The 20,615-nt window shown below is 41.6% G+C and overlaps 1 protein-coding gene across 6 annotated transcripts in view; it reads left to right on the plus strand.

Annotated features, from left to right (window-relative positions):
* LPP (LIM domain containing preferred translocation partner in lipoma) overlaps nucleotides 1-20,615 on the plus strand; it is a 620,294-nt gene that overhangs the window by 584,169 nt on the left and 15,510 nt on the right. For all 6 annotated transcript variants that reach the window (XM_081831395.1, XM_081831379.1, XM_081831402.1 and 3 more), the window contains 2 exons: nucleotides 12,291-12,469; nucleotides 18,119-18,239. In XM_081831395.1, coding sequence (XP_081687521.1) covers nucleotides 12,291-12,469; nucleotides 18,119-18,239 — 300 coding nt within the window. The remainder of the gene's footprint in view (nucleotides 1-12,290; nucleotides 12,470-18,118; nucleotides 18,240-20,615) is intronic.

Here is a 20,615-nt window from a genome sequence, read left to right on the forward strand (position 1 = left end):
GCCCACTGCCTGGACTTCCCAGCCCAGGTCTCTCAAATCTATCGCCACTTCTCTCACCGCATATGACAGACTCTCTGCTCTGGTTCCTGAGTTGACAAGTCCCAACAGACTGTACCTTGAAGGTGTTGTGAAGGCAAATCTGTGATCCGACTTGGCTGGGAAGGAAAGGAATTCTCTTCTTTTTTGCCCTCTCACAATAGTCTCCATGGAGTGCCGTGTGATCTTTTAATTTTGCTCCTGGCATGAGGCCTGGCACTAGCATCAGGGCTCAGCCCCTCCGCCTTCATGATACGCCTCCAGGGTTATGAGACATTCAAGAGAAGTGTTTAGGGAAAGCTAGCGTACTACAAGGTCTGCACCGTTTAAGGTAAAATACCACCTCTCTAGGCCTTAAGGTATAGATAAATTAATGTCCTTTAATAGGAATTTTTTTTTAATTTCCTAAAGCTCAGATCATAATCCCAAACTGAGTGCTTCAGAATAAGCAGAGGGGCTTTATTTACTTTGTGGAGAATGTGACTTGTGGCTCGTGGCAAAATTGAATAAAGTAACTTAATTGTTCTGATCTTTGTATCCTTTCTGTCAGCCTTTTTTCTTGCGGTGTGAGGATATACTTCTTAATTTTAAATCCAGTTTATTTAGTCCAAATATACACAGAAAATTTTGTAAGAATTTTTTTTTCCTAAATTCTACATGACTAGTCCTTCATGTCCTTTGTTTCTGTTGGTTTGACACACAGATGGTGGTCTCTCCCAATGTTGACTTCCACTTCACCCGTGCTGCTCAATACACTGATTTTGTTACAAACGCTTCCTGTGAAATGAATTTCGTTTCAATGTAGGCAGACCTGACCTGAGACTTAGATAATGAAAACTCTCCTTATAACACGTTAATTCCAAAGAGTGTTATAATGGCCTTTTTCTTTTTCAAGAGCCAACTCAAATCCCACCCAGATAGGTTCCCAGCATCACACACTACCACCATGCTGCCTGTTCCCTCACCATTCAGAAGTAATTACTCTCTCCTCTGTGTTTCCATCACACATTACTCATTCCTCCATAATAGCGATGTGTTCTGCCCTTTGCCTCTAGTCAGTTATTTATAGAAGTGTCTGTTCCTCCCACTACGTTGGGAACCTCTGAGGGCAGGGATGGTATCTTTGTTCTCTCTGCCTCTGTACCTGCCAGGATGTTGAACATTTTGTTCCCCTCTTTAGGCTTTCTGCAATGCTGAATTAAGTGGGAAGCCTGGCTGCTCTGCTCATCAGAAAATCATGCAAGAAGTTTCTTTAAAGGGGATTGATAGGAAAGCTGAGGTAATACAGGCATTGGGTGCAAAGAGTTGTGATCAAAAAAAATTAGTGGAAGTGAACAAAAAATAAGGATGCTGAGTTCTTTTACTAAATTTCCAGTTCCATGTTTCATAGTTGTCATTTTTGTGTGTGGCTAATGACCTCAAAAGAAAACACATTCTGTGGGTTTGATGCCATCTAATAAATTGACTCGAGAGTTTTCCTATCGTTAAAATTTAGAATTCTCATCTATAGAATAGGAATTTTGATTCTGATTCAAAAATCACAGTCATAGGCATCGGATGACACTGGTCTTAGCGTTATTGTTTTCGATCTGTTTCAAAGGCATATTAGATACAGATACAAAGAGATACAGATACAGATTTAGATTAAAATATAGATATAGGTGGAGTGCCTGAGTGGCTCAGTCGGTTAAGGGTCCGACTCTTGGCTTCAGTCCAGGTTATGATCTCAGGGTCGTGAGATCGAACCCCACATCGGGCTCCACACTCCACATGGAGTCTACTTGAGATTATCCCTCTGCCTCTGCCCCTCCCGCTCGTGCAGCCCCCAAAATAAATAAATAAATCTTAAAAAAAAAAAAGATATGTGTGTAGGTGAAGGACACTTGGAAAGTGAAAAACCTTTTAATAAGAAATGTGTGCCTCACTGGGGGGCAGAACCGTAGGGAGGCGCTGTACCATAGTATCTTAGGAGAACTACCAAGGTGAAATGATGTCTTCATCTACTGGGAAACCCAAAAGTACTGCCATCATTTGGGAAGTCTTCTTGATTATCAACATCAAGAAAAAATTTAAAGTACAAAATTAAGGTAGGGAATGTAATTCTTTGAGTTTCAGTAATGTCACTCCGGCATTTCCGTGGAGGTGTGCTGAGTCATAGCCCTCTTCTCACCTTACTGTACCACACTGCTATTCCGTTGGGAACACCAACACTTCAGCTGTGCTTTACAGCCTTCCACATCATGACCCATGTGGGAGAGGATGTCATTCAGTTAGCACACTGGAATCAGCGGATGGGCCTTCTCCTGACCCAAGTCGACCACTCAGGAATTATGGAAACCTCTGGCCCCCTCTACCCCTCCTAAATGTGGTACCCCTGGAAGCCAGCAAAGCACCCTCTGTCTTCCGAGAGCAGGAGAGATGCACTGCCATCAGGCCGCTCGGGCCATAGCCAAAGCACCCTCTGTCTTAGCCTGCCTGTTGAGAAGCTCTGGAGAATTGTTTTGCATGGTTAAATAGAATCCTTTTATTTTATGTACATATCCAGAGTTTATTAATTCATCATCTAACCGGTATTTGGGGAACAGCAATTTTATGGAAGGATACTGCTGTAGATGCTGGGGATGCAACAGTGAGTTTTCTGTCTCACCCTGTGGGAACCAGTGAAATTGACAGTAGACAAACTGTGTTAAGATCTCGACATATTTCCTCTCTTTATTTATAGGCGGGTAACTTGTAAGTAGCCCACCTGAATGCCTTATGTTTGTGGTATGAAGCGTGTCTTCTGAAATATGAAATAAGTATAGTGTGTTGGGGCAGGGGATTAGCCACTGGAAGGAGAATTAGGAGACCAACTAATCTAACTCCAGATCTGCTACTAGGTGTTTCCCCTCTCTGCATCTTAGTGTCTGGAATCTGGTAGTTGGACTAGAATCATGGTTTTTAAACTGTACGTATGGACACCACCCTCTCCCCCCCCACCACCACCCTGACAGCACCATCCTCTCATGCTCTTCATCCAGAAGTGATTTGGGACTGCTTGGGATGTGCTTCCCTGGTTAACTGTTGCCTTGAGCGAAGGATTATGGGAGAGGCAGGCAAGAGAGGGGAGTTGAAACTCCTGGACAAGAGTCACCTCTAAAGATCTTAAAGGCCTAATATCTTCAGACTCTTCTTTTCTCCTTGTTATTCTTATCCAAACAAGACCAAAAGTGTATCTAGAAATGAGATGTCACCCTCGTTTTTTCCAAGAGTCTTTTCTGTTTCAAAACTGCTTTTGTACCTAAAAAAACAATAAAGATTGAATATAAGATCACATTTTAATTTTATGAAATGAAAATTTTAACATTTCTAAATGGCAACACTTTATAGTCTTCTGAATCTTCAAATACTTATGTGCCTTGATTTAAAATACTCACCATTGAACATGCATACACACCTAGGCAATATGTAAATTTTAGAACTATTTTCCCTATCATCTAACTAGTAGTTAATGCTTCTGTTACCTATATGCTTCATTTATATTCAGATGATTCTTCTAACTCTTCTGCCTGTGAATTAGACAAGTTATTTATACAGTACCCAAGGATAGAAAAGATACAACCAGATTGTATCTCCAATTTAAAAACAGTTACATTTGGGAGTTTCGTGTACAAGATTTGTTTGTGACTTTATTTTTATTTTCACTTAACTTTTTGCTTTTAATCACAATTGTATTGCCGTCACTTCAGCAAAGTTTATAAGCTGTGCCTTTTGGTAGCTTTCTTGTTTTTTCTGCTACTCTCACATCTCCCTTTAACCATACCTTCGTTGGAGTAACTGCCTAAGATATTTTCTATAGATTCTAAAAAAAAAAAAATCCTCAAACAGTGCCTAGAATTCTTGGAAAAAAAAAAAAAGAAATCTAGACTCTTTGTTCAGCTTCAGCTGTAAGGTGCTTCACAGCTGGTGAGCAGTTGCTGACCCTGTGTCAGGAACTATGTAGGTCCTGGGCAAGGATGGTTATAGTGTGGATGCAGTAGCCCTGTGCTCAGATCCTTCTTTAGGACTGAGGCTTTCCTTCCCCCTGCCAACCGTTCATAGTGGAGTTCCTTCTCTGGTAATTACTCTCAGTTAAAGGGAACCTCTTCACCCAAGATCACTCCTCTTCCGTGAGAGCCTCCTGTATCCATTAACTGGTAGATGCAGGGGGTGTAAAGGCCCTACCCCCTAGCGTCAAGGAAGGACAAATGTGCAGAACCATCCCAGCCCCGGAGTTCTCCAGGGAACTATCAGATGCCTTTGCTGTGACTGCATCATGGTCCAGCTTCTCCCTCTGCCCAGGGGCTTCCTATACTCTCCCACAGGTGCTGATCTCAAAGACACTGTTCCGTAACTTCCCATGTGCAAATCTTGGTTTCAGAATCTATTTCCTAGGAAGCTCTACCTAGGACTATGGCTCCATGCAGCAAGAGTGGGTTTGGTAGCAGAGGTTGACGCAAATCGTGAAATTGAGTACGTTATATCGGTGTCATCAGAAAAGCATCATATAATCCTATGGGAGTAGAAGAAGTGACTTATTTTGCTTGGGGTACAGCAGAGGGAGAATTAGAAGTGTTTTGCAGAAGAGGTGACATTTGAGCTTAACTTTAAAGAATGAATTGGTATTCTCTAGGCAAAGAAGGATATGAGCTATTCTGGGCTTGTGAAAGAACATAGCTTATTAAAGAGTTGGCAAAGAGCTCAGAGGGGCAACTGGAAGGTGGGGTCCATATGAAAGAGCAGCTGAGATGGATCCAGAGCCAGGTCATGAAACACTCTACTGATCTGGGTGGTTCTTATGCTGGAGTACGTTCTTCCTTCCTAAAACCCCGCCATGATACCCCCTACTCCACACACAAGATGCGTTTGAGTAGGCATACTTAGAGATGCCCTTATTTCACTTATTTGCTTGGAGACTTATTTTTCTATTTCCTTAAAAACTATTTTATTTATTAGCCATTTTGTCTTAACTGACTTTAGAAAAGCCTTGTGTTTATGCAAAGAGGGCATCTTTTGGTCTGGTTTTAAAATAACCTTCTATAAGAAGACACAAAGATCTTCCTCTGCCATTCTTGGAATTCTACCACTAGTAATTTCTGGAATTTCAAGTGGTTAAGACATAGTAAAGATTATACAGTCCAGGTTTCTAACACATGAACCCTCCTTTCAAACTTAAGAGGAGAAATTACCCAGTTGTTTCTAGTATTCCTCTAGTAATGGAAATATTGCCCTTTCCCCACTGTTGTTAACTCTTATCTATCACAGAGCAATAAAATTGTTGAGTTAGAATTAATCATTGTTTTACAGTTGAGAAAACTGAGGTCTAAAAAGAAGAAAAGATTTACCCAAGTACCCATGCAGTGGATATTAACAAAGCCAGAGGAACAGTCCATATTCTTCATCTAGCAACTTTCCCTCCCTATGGTAACACGATTAATTCATCAGATCCATATCTTAATTAGGGAGTTACAAGAACCTGGAGTATTAGTCTCTCTTCTGTCCCTAATGAACTCCATGACTCAACGTCCAACTGTACTAGTGCTTTGGGTCTGTTTTTCACCTGTGAAATCAGAGGCCTAGACTAGAGGAACTCCTTATTCCCTCCTCTCTAACATTGTAAAAGTCCTTTACTAGTTATTTATTTATTTATTTATTTATTTGAGTGCATCCTTTTTTTGTGTTTTTGGTTTTTTTTAATTTAAATTCAATTTAGGTGCACCTGGGTGGTTTAGTCAGTTAAGTATCCAACTCTTGGTTTTGGCTCAGGTGATGATCTTACAGGTCGTGGGATCAAGCCCCGTATCCCACGTCCAGCTGCACACTCAGCAGGTAGTCTGCTTGAGATTCTCTCCCTCTGCCCCTACCCCCACTTGCTCTCTTTCCTCTCTCTCTCTCTCTTCTGTAAAAAATAAATAAATAAATCTTTAAATTCAATTTAGTTAATATACAGTGTATTATTTGTTTCAGGGGTAGAATTTAGTGATTCACCAGTTGTATATAACACCCAGGGCTCATTACATCACATGCCCTCCTTAATGCCCATCGCCCAGTTACCCCAACCCCTTAACCCCCCTCTCCTCCAGCAACTCTCAGTTTGTTTCCTAGAGTTAAGAGTCTCTACGGTTTGTCTCCCTCTCTGATTTCATCTCACTTTATTTTTCCTTCCCTTCCCCTATGTTCTTCTGTTTTGTTCCTTAAATTCCACATATGAGTGAAATCGTGTGGTATTTGTCTTTCTCTGACTTCTTTTGCTCAGCATAATACACTGTAGTTCCATCCACATCATTGCAAATGGCAAGATTCATATGGAGTTCTTTTTGAGGGCTGATAGTATTCCATTGTATATATGTATATATATGTATAGACACATATACATATATGTGTATTATATACATGTGTATGTATGTGTGTGTATATGTGTGTGTGTGTGTGTATATACCACATCTTCTTTATCCATTCATCTGTCGATGGACATCTGGGTTCTTTCCATATTTTGGCTATTGTGGACATTGCTACTATAAACATTGGGGTGCATGTGCCCATTCAAATCACTATGTTTGTAACTTTTGGATTATTATGATTATGATTATGATTATGATTATGATTATGATTAAGTATAGCTGATCTACAATGATATATTAGTTTCATGTGCACAACGTAATGATTCAAACTTCCAATTATAAAATGAATAAGTCATGGAGATGAAAAGTACAACCCAGGGAATAGAGTCAAAAATACTGTAATAGCTTTGTATGGTGACAGATGGTAACTACACTTAACATGGTAAGCTTCATAAGAGTCTTTACCCTTCCTCAAAGAGAAGGTGTGTCTATGGCTCCTAGTGGACCAGCTAGAGACTGAAAGGAGAAAAGTTCAGTAAAGGGAGCTGGCTAGAGATGTTTCATATGTCCTCCTCTACCATTTGCTAGCCCAAGCTTCCAGTCAGCCATATTCTTAGAACCTTCACTTTCTGATTTGTGGGCATATTATAGTAATCTCACTTTAGGCATATTTTGCACTGTTTTTCCTTTGTAGCATAAATGTTCAGATTACCTGTCCTTTAAACAGTGCTTCCACAGACCATAAAGTCTTTCCTTAGAAACTGACTCAACCTTATATGCTGCTGCTGGTTTTGAGTAAATGGGCTAAATCTTGCAGCCAAGCCTCAATGCAAACAAAAACATTCTCTTGTCAAGCATTTTCTGGTTTGTTCAACTCCATTACAGGGCTGCCTTTAAAAAAAAGTTAAAACCCACAAAGAGCAAAACACAAGCCCTGGGAAGACAGTTTGCAGCCACATCAGCTCAGATCACCATGATAGAAAAAAAGCAGGGCCCTCATTGTCCAGAGCATCATTTTCTCCAGACTTTCATCTTATGTTCTTCTGCTATTTTAACTTCACCACTTCAAAATGGGGGGAAATAGGTTAATAGTTTCCATGAGTTTAGACTGTGACCAGAGGCATACTAAGCAATTTCAGAACCTCCAGCAACCACAGCTTTGAGGAGAGGATGGTGATGAATTTACCAATTCATTTGGGGATGGATTCCAGAGTCTGGAGAGTCAGACCAGTCCAATAATGCCTGAGTAGGATGTAAACAATTTTCCTTCATTCATTCTTTTTGCACACATTCATCCTCGGTTTAGTTTTATTCCAGGTAGTATACTGGGTATAGTATGAGACCGCAGAATACCTTCTTAAGACATGGTCTCTGAGGCCTGCATTACCCTGATACCAAAACCAGATTAAGGCACCACAAAAAAAAAAAAAAAAGAAAAAAGGAACCTACAGACCACTATCACTGATGAACACAGATGCAAAAGTCTTCAACAAAACAGTAGCAAACCAAATCCAATAATATATGAAAAAAAAAATCATTCAGTATGATCAAGTGGGATTTATTCCTGGTTTTCAAGGGTGGTTCAGTATTCACAAATCAATCAATGTGATACATCACATCAACAAGAGAAAGGTTAAAAACCATATGGTCATTTTGGTAGATGCAGAAAAAGCATTTGGTAAAGTACAACATTCATGATAAAAACCCTCAACAAAGTAGACTTGGAGGGAATATACCTCAACATAATAAAGACCATAGATGAAAAACCCATAGCTAACATCATACTCAATGGTAAAAAAACTGAGTTTTTCCCCTAAGATCAGGAACAAGACTACAATGTCTACTCTTGCCACTTTTATTCAATAGTACTAGAAGTTCTAGCCACAGCACTCAGACAAGAGAAAGAAAAAGGCTCCAAATTGGTAAGGAAGAAGTAAAACTTTGACTACTTGCAGATGACATGGTACTACATATAGAAAGCCCTAAAGACTCCACCAAAAAAACTGCTGGAACTGAACAAATAAATTCTGTAAGGTCACAGAATACAAAGTCAATATGCAGAAATCCATTGTATTTCTATATAATAATAATGAAGCAACAGAAAGAGAAATTAAGAAAGCAATCCCATTTACAATTGCACCAAAAATAATGAAATACCTAGTAACAAACTTAACCAAGGAGATAAAAAACCTGTACTCTGAAAACTATACATCATTGATGAAAGAAACTTAAGGTAACACAAATGGAAAGATATTCCATGCTCATGGATTGAAAAAACAAATATTGGTTTTTGTTTGTTTGTTTTTATTATTTATTTTGACAGAGAGAGAACACAAGCAGGGGGAGTGGGAGAGGGAGAAGCAGGCTTCCCGCCAAGCAGGGAGCCCGATGTAGGGCTCGATCCCAGGACCCTGGGATCATGACCTGAGCCGAAGGCAGACGCTTAACGACTGAGCCACCCAGGTGCCCCACAAATATTGTTAAAATGTACATAGTACCCAAAGCAATCTACAGATTTAATGCAATCCCTATCAAAATACCAACAGCATTTTCCACAAAACTAGAATAAAAAACCCTAAAATTTGTATGGAACCACAAAAGACCCGAACAGCCACAACAATCTTGAAAAAGAAAAAACAAAGTTGAAGGTATCACAGTTCCAGATTTCAAGTTATACTACAAAGCTGTAGTAATCAAAACAGTATGGTATTGGCACAAAAATAGACACATAGATCAATGAAACAGGGTAGAAAGCCCAGAAACAAAGCCACAATTACATGGTCAATTAATCTTTGATACAAAGGCAAGAGTGCGCAATGGGAAAAAGTCTCTTCAAATAAATGGTATTGGGAAAACTGCTACATGCAAAAGAATGAAACTAGACCACTTTCTTACACCATACACAAAATGGATTAATGACCTAAATGTGAGATCTGATACCATAAAAATCCTAGAAGAGAGCACAGGCAGTAATTTCTCTGATATTGGCCATAGCAACATTTTTTCTAGATATGTCTCCTGAGGCAAGGAAATAAAAGCAAAAATAAACTATTGGGACTATATCAAAATAAAAAGCTTCCGCACAGTGAAGGAAACAACAAAACTAAAAGACAACCAACTAAACATGAGAAAATATTTGCAAGTGACATATCCAATAAAGGGTTAGTATCCAAAGTATATAATGTATACAACTCAGCACACACACACACACACACACAATAATCCAATTAATAAATGGGCAGAAGGCAAGAACAGACATTTCTCCAAAGACATCCAGATGGCCGACAGAAAAGATGCTCAATATCACCGTCAGGACAGTGCAAATCTAAACTATTATCAGAATGGCTAAAAATCAAAAACACAAGAAACAACAAGCATTGGCAAAGATTTGGAGAATAAGGGACCCTTGTGTATTATTGGTTGGAATGCAAGCTGGTGCAGCCACTATGGAAAATAGTAGGGAGGTTCCTCAAAAAGTTAAAAATAGAACTATCCTGAGATCCAGTATCGCACTACTGAGTTTTTACCCAAAAAATACAAAAACACCATTTTGAAAGGATACATGATTCCATATGTTTATTGCAGCATTATTTACAGTGGCTAAATTATGGAAGCACCCCAAATGTCCATCGATAGATGAATGGATAAAGAAGATGTGGTGTGTATATACACAATGGAATATTACTCAGCCACAAAAAAAGAATGAAATCTTGCCATTTGTAACAATATGGAGGAAGCTAGAATGTATAATGCTAAGCAAAAGAAGACAGTCAAAGAATAACAAATACCATATGATGTCACTCATATGTGGAATTTAAGAAACAAAGCAAATGAGCAAAGGGGAAAAAGAGAGTGAGAAACCAAGAAACAGACTCTTAACTACAGAGAACAGACTGATGGCTACCAGAGGGGAGGTGGGTAGGGGATGGGTGAAATAGGTGAAGGGGATTAAGAGTACACTTATCATGATGAGCACCGTGTGATATATAGAATCATTGTGGTTTTTGAATCAGTGTAATATATAGAATCATTGAATCACTATACTGTACACCTGAAACTAATATAACCCCATGTTAACTGCACTGGAATTAAAATTTAAAACTTTAAAAAGGAAGACATGACCCTTTTGCTAAAGAAATTAGTTTGCACAAATGTGCAAATAACTTTTTTAAGACTTTATTTGTCAGAGAGAGAGCAAGCACAAGCCGGGGGAGCGGCAGGCAGAGGGAGAAGCAAGGGGCCCGAAGCAGGATCCCAGCACCCTGGGATCATGACCTAAGCCAAACGCAGATGCTTAAGTGACCGAGCCACCCAGGCATCCCACAAATAATTTCAATACAGTGGACACTGTAAGTGCTATAAGCAATGTTAATTAAGTACTTGGGAAGGGTAGAGAAAGAAGGAGTTGATTCCAACTGAAGGCATGCAGCAAGGCTTCACTGGAGAGTTGCCTTCTGACCTGTACCTTGAAAGGTCAAAATGACAAATTGTGGTTCATACTAGGCATTAGCCAGTGCACAGAAGTATGGAAGTCTCTTACAGGTTTGAATAAGAGTGAACAGTCTGAGACATTAGGGAAATCTGACCCTAGAAAAGGAGGTTGAATGTCAAGTGAGGAATTAGGTCTTTTCACATTGTAGAGCCATAAAAGTTTTTGCTAGCAGCAAAGTTCCTTGGTCACATCTGCCTTTTGGAAAGGAAACCAGAAGTCACTTTGGGGATAGGGAAGTGTTACAGGAGGAGAGATGCCGACAAGGAAGCCAATCAAAGACTGTTGCTGTGGTTGAGACATCAGCACACTAGTTATCCACCTATAGGCATTTCTTACGTTATGGCCATTTAAAGGTTCTCATGGTTAAGAAGGCAATTCCAGTTCTGCATCTTTCTAATCAGATCCCCATCCCAGGTTTATTCTAGAGTGTAAACTCTGCATCAGTCCAGACATCTCACTTGGAATATAGCATGTTACTTGTGAAACATAGTTGTTTGGTAAGACAGCATGGGATTCTAGGGAAGGATGGAAAGTTAATAGCTAATTTTATCAGTCTTTCTGTGTCCTGACTCAATATATGGTATCCTTTTGCAGGAGGGTTTTTGTTTTTCATTTTTACAGTTCAGTATATTTTTAAAGCCAGAAAAATTGACTTTCATAATTCACTTCTCAAAACTAGAACCCCTCTAGATTCAACATTTCTATCAAGAGTTCACAACACTAAACTTGGAGGTGGTATTCGAATCAAGGCTTAAAAGAATCAAAAGCCTCATTGATTGTGCTGAGCTCTGATTGGGCTCTACACCGGCATGCTCTGCGTGTCTCCATCGTCAGGCAGACCACTCTAAAATCTTAAGGTCCTTGGTGACCCTACCAGGTTTTTGATGACTAATCGAGTTTTAGAATAGTGAAGTGTTCTTCCAGTGGAGAACCTGGGGTGTGTGGTTGAGGGGTCAAAAAACTACAGCTTGCTTTTGCTTTTGTAAATAAAGTTTTATTGGAACACAGTCATGCCCATCTACTTAGTACTGTTTACAACTCCTTTCACCCTATGACAGCAGAACTGAACTGCTACAACTGGACCAGAAATATTTTCTCTATGTGCCTTAACAGAAATGTTTGCCATCAACCCTGCAATAGTGGTAGAAAAGGGAGAGAAGTCAGAAGACATGTGTTCTAAATCTTGAATTTGCCACCACCTCTCTGGGTAGATTTAGAAAAGACACTTGATCTACTTGATCTATTTCATGTGTCTCCTTGATACGCACTCTACCTTCTTCCAAGTACTGTGATAGGCACACAAGCCAATGTGTCTGTAAGGTGCTGGTCATGCTGTAAGGGACTAAATACATGGAGCTCTGCAAGTCCCAGCCTAACACTGGAATGTTTCTTTCCCTCCCCAGAATACCCTGGAGCAGTGCAGTGTGTGCTCCAAGCCCATCATGGAGCGGATTCTGCGAGCCACCGGGAAGGCCTATCATCCTCACTGCTTTACCTGTGTGATGTGCCACCGCAGCCTTGATGGGATCCCATTCACCGTGGACGCTGGTGGCCTCATTCACTGCATTGAGGACTTCCACAAGTAGGCAGTCTACTCTGTTCCCTCGAGCCTGCCAGTCCTCCTGGAGTCTGTTCTCACTGCCTGCTATCTGGGCCATGCATTCTTCTCTCTCAGAGCTGTAGAATCTCAGGATTTGGTGGGACCTTAAGAAGAGCTTGTTTATCACCTCCTCTAATGCAGGAATGGGTATCAGTTAATCCAGCTGGTCATTCAGTCTGGCTTCTGCTTGATCAGTCACATCTTTGTGTGGCTCTGATACTGAGAAAGTTGACTCAGCTGCAGAATATGTGTATTGGAAAGAAGAAGGATCCTGGGGTAGCCTTCCCTGACCTATACATGAACAAGATGTGTTACAGTGGACAAATTGCTCAATGGCTCTGAGCTTTTCAGTCTGGTCATTAGAACAGAGCCTGTCTTAAAGCTCCCCATGTGTGACAGCCCAAGATTCTCTCTAGAGCTGACCTCTACATCTTTGCCCATCTTCAGAGAGGAGGTCACAGGGAGATGGAGATGGACACAGAACAATTCACTCCCTCTTCCTAACACAAGCCTTTACATTCCCGGTCTGCTTCATGTCATTAGCAACATATTCACATCCTCCCATAACCCGTTTCCCTACCCAAGCCTTCTCTTCCTCAGGACACTTTCTAATAACCTTAATGAATGCAGCCTTGTGCAGTCTTTTGAGGAAGATTAGAAAGTAGATTCTCAAGGTCAAGACCACTTACTCATGGGCCTGGAAAAAATGTATCCTTATTCAGTTTTCCCATTCATTGGGCCCTCTTTCCCCTATTATAGCTAGGGTTTTCATGAAAATTGTACAGTTTTGTGTTTTGCTTCTTTTTATTTGGCCCCCTTCTTAGTTGGCAAATTGGTTGATGACATTTGTTGCATATATTTAGGAACGATACGAAAGCCATAGCGATGATCTGTAAGTGGTAGGCACAGAGGCTTTCTGGCTTGCTTGCTGGGCAGTCTGGGTCTTTGAGGATAGTCCAGAGTTCTCACAGAGATAAAGCTCATGTGGCTCCCCAGTTTGGGTCTCCATTTTATGACCTCCAGATGTGCAGTTTTGTGGGTTAATTTTCACCACTCTGTTGATTGTCAACAATCAGGAGGAAATTGCCACAGGCAGTTTGGGGACCTGAGACTCCACTGTTTTAAAAGTGAATTTCCTGACCACTTTCCAAGTAGCAAAGAAAGTGAAAACCTCACCAAAAGACGTGAGGCTGAATGAATTAAAAAAAAAGAAAAAAACAGGCAGGAATTCTCAACCTGAATTAGACAAGTAAGGGCTCACTTTGAAAGGGCAGTCACAGCATAAATTGTACTTCACGTTATTGATATTTTTAGCTTGTAATTACACATAAAAAAAACACTGTATCTATTTAAGGGAAGTGAAAAGATACTGCTGGGGAGTGTGTTTCTGTCACGGTTTCTCTCCTTTCTTCGACGTACCCTAATCCAAGGAGGACTGGTAGATGTAATCCGAGCACACATGTTTCTGTTGCTTGGAAAAGACTGATCTATTACACCCCCCAACTAAAACAGGAAATCAATTCTGACAAATGGAAGTTTATATCTCTGCCATTTATCTTTCATTTCTAAGAGTGAGGAGCATAATTAGAGACTTGGGACTGGTGACATAAGTGGGTCTGAACACTCCAGACAAGCAGTCTTAGCAGCTAAGAGGGAAGAACCATCTCCAAGCCCCAGCTCCACCTCCCAGCCCCACCACCACCACCAATTCAATGACATGTAAAACATAAATTATTTTTTTTTAAATAATGTTGTCTGCATGATTGGCAGGTATGTGGGGGGGAAAGCTTTTTGATCTTTTCACCATTTCCCAAAGGAAAATAAGAGATACATTTTACAGAACTCTATTTCTGAGCCTTGAAAGTACTAGAACACAAAACGGCTAAAAGCCCCACCCAGGGTGGGCACTGCCAGGCTAACGAGAGGGTACATGGGGGGATACAGCCTCCTTCTGCAGACTATTGTGGGGGGCCTCGTTCTTGGTCTCCCTCAATGAGCTTTTAGGAAACACCTTTCAATTCAATTCCACCACGTCTACAAAGAGCCCTCTGTGTGCTCAGTGCTAATGGAGAGAGATACAAGGAGAGAAACTGCAGGGGTAGAAAATGCACAGACAGAGAGAAAAGCCCCTGTCAGCAAGGAGCTTGCCAGAAGGAGGGGGAGAATCAGCACAGAGTATGTATGGTATCAGGCAGAAGGGGCCAGACACGATGAGACAGGCATGGGCAAAGGCTTGAGCTGTCAAGTCAGAGGAGATTACTTGGCCCTGAGATCTGGGGAGGCTTCTGGAAGCAGAATTTGAAGAGTATTTTAAGTGAGAAATGGAGATTCCTGACAGCAGGAACAACTCAGGAAATCAAGAAGGGCATGAAGTGAGGAAGGGCTTCTCTACATTCATGGAAGATTTGCTTGGCTGTAACTAGAGCAGCCTAGGAATGGAAGTTACTGTGAGATACAGAAGGCCCATGACAAGGGATTCATCTCGCCTGCTTAGCATCCTGTTTTCTAAGCCAGTGCTTCCCAAATGTTAATGTGCTTACAAGTCACCTAGGGATCTTGTTAAGCTGCAAATTCTAATTCAGTAGGTCTGAGGTGGGACCTACAATTCTGCATTTCTGACAAGCTCCCCAGTGGTCTTAGACTGCACTTTGAGTAATAAGCTTCCCAAATACTATTCTTAAGGCCTTGTAAATGGGCCATCCCCTGCGTAACCACCTTCAGTCAAGGTTGGCCCAAGTCCTCCATCCTATTAGGTACCAACTCTTTTCCCATATGTTATTTCAGATGACTGCTCAAACTAGTTCCCTGGCAAACTGACTGTATCCATCCTTATCAAAACACACACACACACACACACACACACACATACACACACACTTTCGCCTTTCACCTAAATAGCCCTCTTTCAAGCCCCAACTCATTTACCACTTCCTCTGAGAACACCTCCCTGACCTCAACTCCTCCCTCTCCCCTGTTTGAATTTACATCTCTTTCTCTATGTTGTATAGGGTTTTGTAAATCAGGTATAGCTAGTACTTAACCATAGCCTGATTAGTAATAAAGAATATACATACACACACACAGTTTTACCCTTACCACCTTCGACCATTTTTGCAACATGACAGGATCTGTATATCTCAACTAATAGACCAAATGCAGAAATATATAGAACTCCCTCACCAGTCTGACTGCTGGAGTCCTAGTTTATTTCTGTTTTCCCAGTGCCAGGACAGTGAGCTCAGAAAAGCCAGCTTATTTAACTGACCCTTTCATTGCATTGAGCCTTTATTTCACTATCTGTGCTTTCTTATCGGAGATATTACACTCGTCCACTTATTTGTCTAATCAGCACCCATTTGTCGATTGCCAGAAATGTGCCAGGACAAAGATGATGAAGACTGGCCCTCTCTGAGCCTTGGTTCCTGTGACTGTGAACAGAAATGATAAGAACTATTTCTTCATAATGTTGCTGTCAGTGAAAAATGAGGTCAAGTGCACAGTGCTTAACAAGGCTTGTCACATAATAAGCACACGATATATGGTAGCCGTTTGAACCATCAGAAGTGTTTTTTTCTCAGATTTATTTTATTATTATTATTATTATTATTATTGTCTGCTTAGTGAGCTGATCCTTGACATTGACCACCTGGGATTTAGAACAGTCTTCAAAATGCCAGCCAAGGAACACTGTGGGGACTGTGGAAACCACTTCCTGTCTCTTCACTTTGTTTTTTCCCATCATGGAAATGAGGCCAATTGGTAGGAAGGAATCATTACTCAGCAAGAATACAATTCACGCCTTTCCAAAGAGGAAGGACCTTGAGATTGAACAGAAAGGTCCAAGTAACATCTTTTTATTAGAGCAATATGGCAGACACTTCATTTCGTTAGATATAGCCTAAAATTCTGCTGTCTGCCCCAGTCACCGTTGTTTCTGGAGATTCAGAGATTGAGCAAAACCTGCCAGCTGGAAGCTCAGTTTAATGGTCCCCAAAGATGTGCAAATAAGTACTACTAAAATAGGCAAATTCAGTGAAAGATATTTTATCCTAAAGAAGTAAGTAATTGTAGTTGAGGAAAGAAGGGCAAGCTCACAGTTCAATGACAGGCAAGACATACTTCTGACCTCCCTGAGTTTATAGTCTCGATGGGCTTGGGGAAAGGAAATTCTGCACTGAATTCCAGAAGCCTGCTTATTTCACTACCGATGACCCAGATTCAAAAATAATCAGGTAGTCCAAAGCAGTTTTTTGTTGTTTTTTTTTTTTTACCACTGAGTGTAAACTTCTCGCATAAAATGCCAATTATAACAACTCTGATTACTGCTGCAGTTGTACCATGATCCTTTTAATTTTTCTTTCATAGCAATCAATTGATCTGCTGCTTAATTCATATTTATTTAGATTGCAGCCACACAGATGCCTTTTGGGTGCTGCCAAGAAAATTAATATGTACATATCGAGTATAATGTATGTAAAAATGCTTTGACAACCATAAAGTGCTCTGCAAAGTATTAGATTACTATCATTATTTCTTTTTCAGTCTCACTACAAATAGATAAATTTTAACATCATTAATCTCAGAACCATTACCATGAAAAAAACTGACTCACACAGTCTGTTTGTCCTTTTTTTTTTTTTTTTTTCCATCTCTTCAGTTTTTATCCGTGGCCATTTCAAATCATGTCTCATTCCACACCTTCTCAAATGCCACCCCTAATTTCCAGGAGATGCAGATGAATGCACAGCCTGTATTTGCAGCCTCTTAATCTGTTACGAGAACAAATTTTAGGGCCATCGGTCATAATAAGGAATAGTAAGAGATCAGGAAATTAAAATTCCTCACCACAGTTAACCTCAAAAGCACACATATGTATATGCGTATCTACACACGTAAGTGTCCACACCTTTTGGAAGTGCTAAGACCCTCTAAAAACAGCTTTTGAACTTTTTTTTTCTTTTCAAACCAGAGTTTAACACAACTGAAACTTAGGAAGTGCAAACTTGGTCATAGTGAGTTTGGTGTAAAGTTTGGTGTATTTAAACTCACTAACCTCTACTGTTTTGACAAGATATGTGGCTGAGATTTCTTGTGTTAATTCCTAGAGCTCAGTTTCCGAGAAAGAGGCTCTAATAAGTGGGAATGACACAGTTACCAACCTCAGAATAGTTGTGGAGGGCCCAGGGAGCACATATAAAAGTCTAGGAGCAAAAGTCAAGCAAGACAAAGTCAAGCAAAGAAAACAAGTAAGGGCCCCCAGGACCCTGCCCTAGCCCAGGGTCTGTGTTTGCAATCTATCCACCAGCAAATTTCATGCCACATATCAAGTGGCCAATAGCTCCTAGATGCTCTTCATGATAAGCAGTACATGTACTAACTCCCCACCTCACCAAATAATCACAATGTTCATGGTCTAGAAGGACCTCAAGAGTCACCAAGTCTAAGTCCCTTATTATACAGCTGAGGAAGCAGACCCAGAGAAGGAAAGTGACTTGCTCAATCAAGGTCACACAAGATGCCAGAGCAAATGTCCTGACCCTGGGCTGACTCCTTTTCTTTTCACTTCTGGGTCTCCGCCATTTGTCAGTGTCCATCCTCAGCATCTAACCAGACCTGTGTCTCCATTTTCAGGAAATTTGCCCCTCGATGTTCTGTGTGCAAGGAGCCTATCATGCCAGCCCCAGGCCAGGAGGAGACTGTCCGGATTGTGGCTCTCGATCGCGATTTCCATGTTCATTGCTACCGCTGTGAGGTCTGTGGCCAGCGCCCCCACCCCCTGTCAGTGCATGACGGGCATTGAAAGTCCCAACAGAGCTGGTTTTCTCAAACACAGCAATTAATCAATCTGGGAAAGCCCCCTGGTGCCTGTGTTCATAGAACTTGGGTTTTAGATCTTAGGCCTTCATTTAATGCTAGTGACACTGGAGAAGTCACTTTACCACTCAGTCTCAATTTCCCCACCTGTGAAAAGGACTCAGATTCTTATGAACTTCTCCAAATTTGGCTGAGCGACCAAAATGCAAAACTGTATATTAAAGGACATTGTAAATCACGAAGTGCTACATTAGGGACAAATGGTATTCTTGGTACTATTCTTATTATTGTTCCCCTGACTCTTACACCTCTCAAAGGGTTGGGAACTTGATGCTCCAAGTCATGGAGATTGGTTGAGTTACAGGCACCGACTGAGCACATAAGACAGGCGGTCAGGCGGCTGGCTGCTAAGGGCTCCAGGGAGGTATGCACAGGTGCTCTGGGAACACACACAAGAGGCCTCTAATCCAGGCTGGAAGTGACAAGGAAGGCTTCTTGCCCAAGGGACATGTAGTCATTTCTACAGCAAAGGGCAGAAGTCCTTCCCATAATCTGTGTATCAAAAGGGCACTATGTTCGAAAAGTGATTTTAAAATGTTTTCTTATTCTGCTTCTAGTTACCCAGAGAACCCCCTTTGAAGCCATTTTCTTGTTTTCTACTAGCTCTCCTGAGGACAGGACTTATCAGCTCCCTCTTCTCTCTGGGAAGGAGAGTATAAACTGCCTTACACCACACCCTCACACACTGGTTCATCTAGTCCCACTGGGTGATCTTCCCAGGACACTGGGGACGGGGCCGCCCCTGGCTCTCTGGGACTGCGTTCATTCCACTCACTGCTCTGGCCGAAACCCACCACCTGGTTGATGTAGGGTTCTTTGTTTTGCCCTAGAGCCCAAGTGGCCTCCCTCTCTGGGTCCTTAACATGAGAAAAGATAATAAACTACCAGCTTTTACACCATTTTATGACTACAGAGGAACAACCACTGCCAGCTTTAAAACTGACCTGAATCATAAGTGTGAAAGAGCTCATAGATGCCTTCGAGGTCATTTTACAGATGGAGAAACTGAGGCTTAAAGAAGAAAAGCTTCCCAACATTGCTCACACACTTGCTATGCATACCAATAGGCTTTGACTTTTAATGGTTTTGGGTTTTGTGCCCAGAGTTGTGTGAAAGGTGCCTTTTCTCCTTCCAGATGAAATGAGAGCAGTACAAATTAGGTTTGCTTTAAAGTCCTGTGAAGTTTTTTTGTTTACAAAACAATGCTATAGCATGGGAGGAGCACTGAATTAGAAGAGGACAGACCATCATTCTAGTCGTACTTCAGACGCACGCTGCAGAACACTGGAGAAATCACTTCCCCCTCTGCTCCTCACCTCCCCATCTCTATAAACCGGGAGGGTGCCCTGGACGCCCCGGGTGGCCCCTTTGGGTTCTCAGAGTCAAGGCGTTGATGGTGCCAACACTGTGGTTGACTCCAGGCTCCTCATGCTGCCCAGGTGACCGTAGAGGTCAGCTCATTCAATGCTTACAGCCATGGCGTTTTTGAAATTTCCCTCTTTCTTTATCGCGATAAAAAGAGTTCATTTAATGCCATCACGCAGTGTCCCGAATGCCTCTAGAGTGGCAAAATAGCTGCTTGCTCGTTTTGGCAAACAAAGCCAGCTCCGGGGAGTCTGGTTCCTGCTGCTGTTGGTGGCTGTGGTGTTGGAGGCCCTACCCTTTCTGGCCTTGCACTTCACTGTTAGTCAAATGCAGGCATGAGCCCCGGCGACCTCCTTACCGTCTTAGTCAACGGCAGAAGCAGGGCATGCGGCGCTGGTGGGCTTTTAGACGAGTTTCTGCTGAAGTGAGCAAGGGCCAACACCGCCAGATGAAGTCCTGTATTTTTCTTTTCAAAGAAACTTCCATTTCCTCCAAAGGTAAGGGCCAGTATTTGGCGGTTACATGACACTTTCCAAAAATGGAGCTGCGGAAGTGCTTTTGATAGTAGTACGTTCCTTTGATCCTTTCCAGCTCTGTAGCTGCCTGCATTTGTTTCAAAGTACAGTCACATCCAGTTTCCTCTTTGATCCTCCCAACAGCTTGGTGAGGTAGGACATGCAGGAACTCTCTTCAGTGACACAGGGGCAGAGCTAAGGGGCGCCCCGGGAGGGGCCGTCTCCCCATCCAACACATTCCTCTGCACCACACTGTCTCCTCCAGAACGTGCCACAAACCAGTACTCCCAACATACTTCAGGGTTTTGTTTTCCCACTACACTTGGAGCCAGGATGCACAGCCTAGGGCTGGCCCTTCTGCGTAGAAGGAGGCA

The sequence above is a fragment of the Leptonychotes weddellii genome, chromosome 1, assembly GCF_054177405.1.
Source record: "Leptonychotes weddellii isolate Sample4059 chromosome 1, ASM5417740v2, whole genome shotgun sequence".
NCBI classification, from domain to species: domain Eukaryota; kingdom Metazoa; phylum Chordata; class Mammalia; order Carnivora; family Phocidae; genus Leptonychotes; species Leptonychotes weddellii.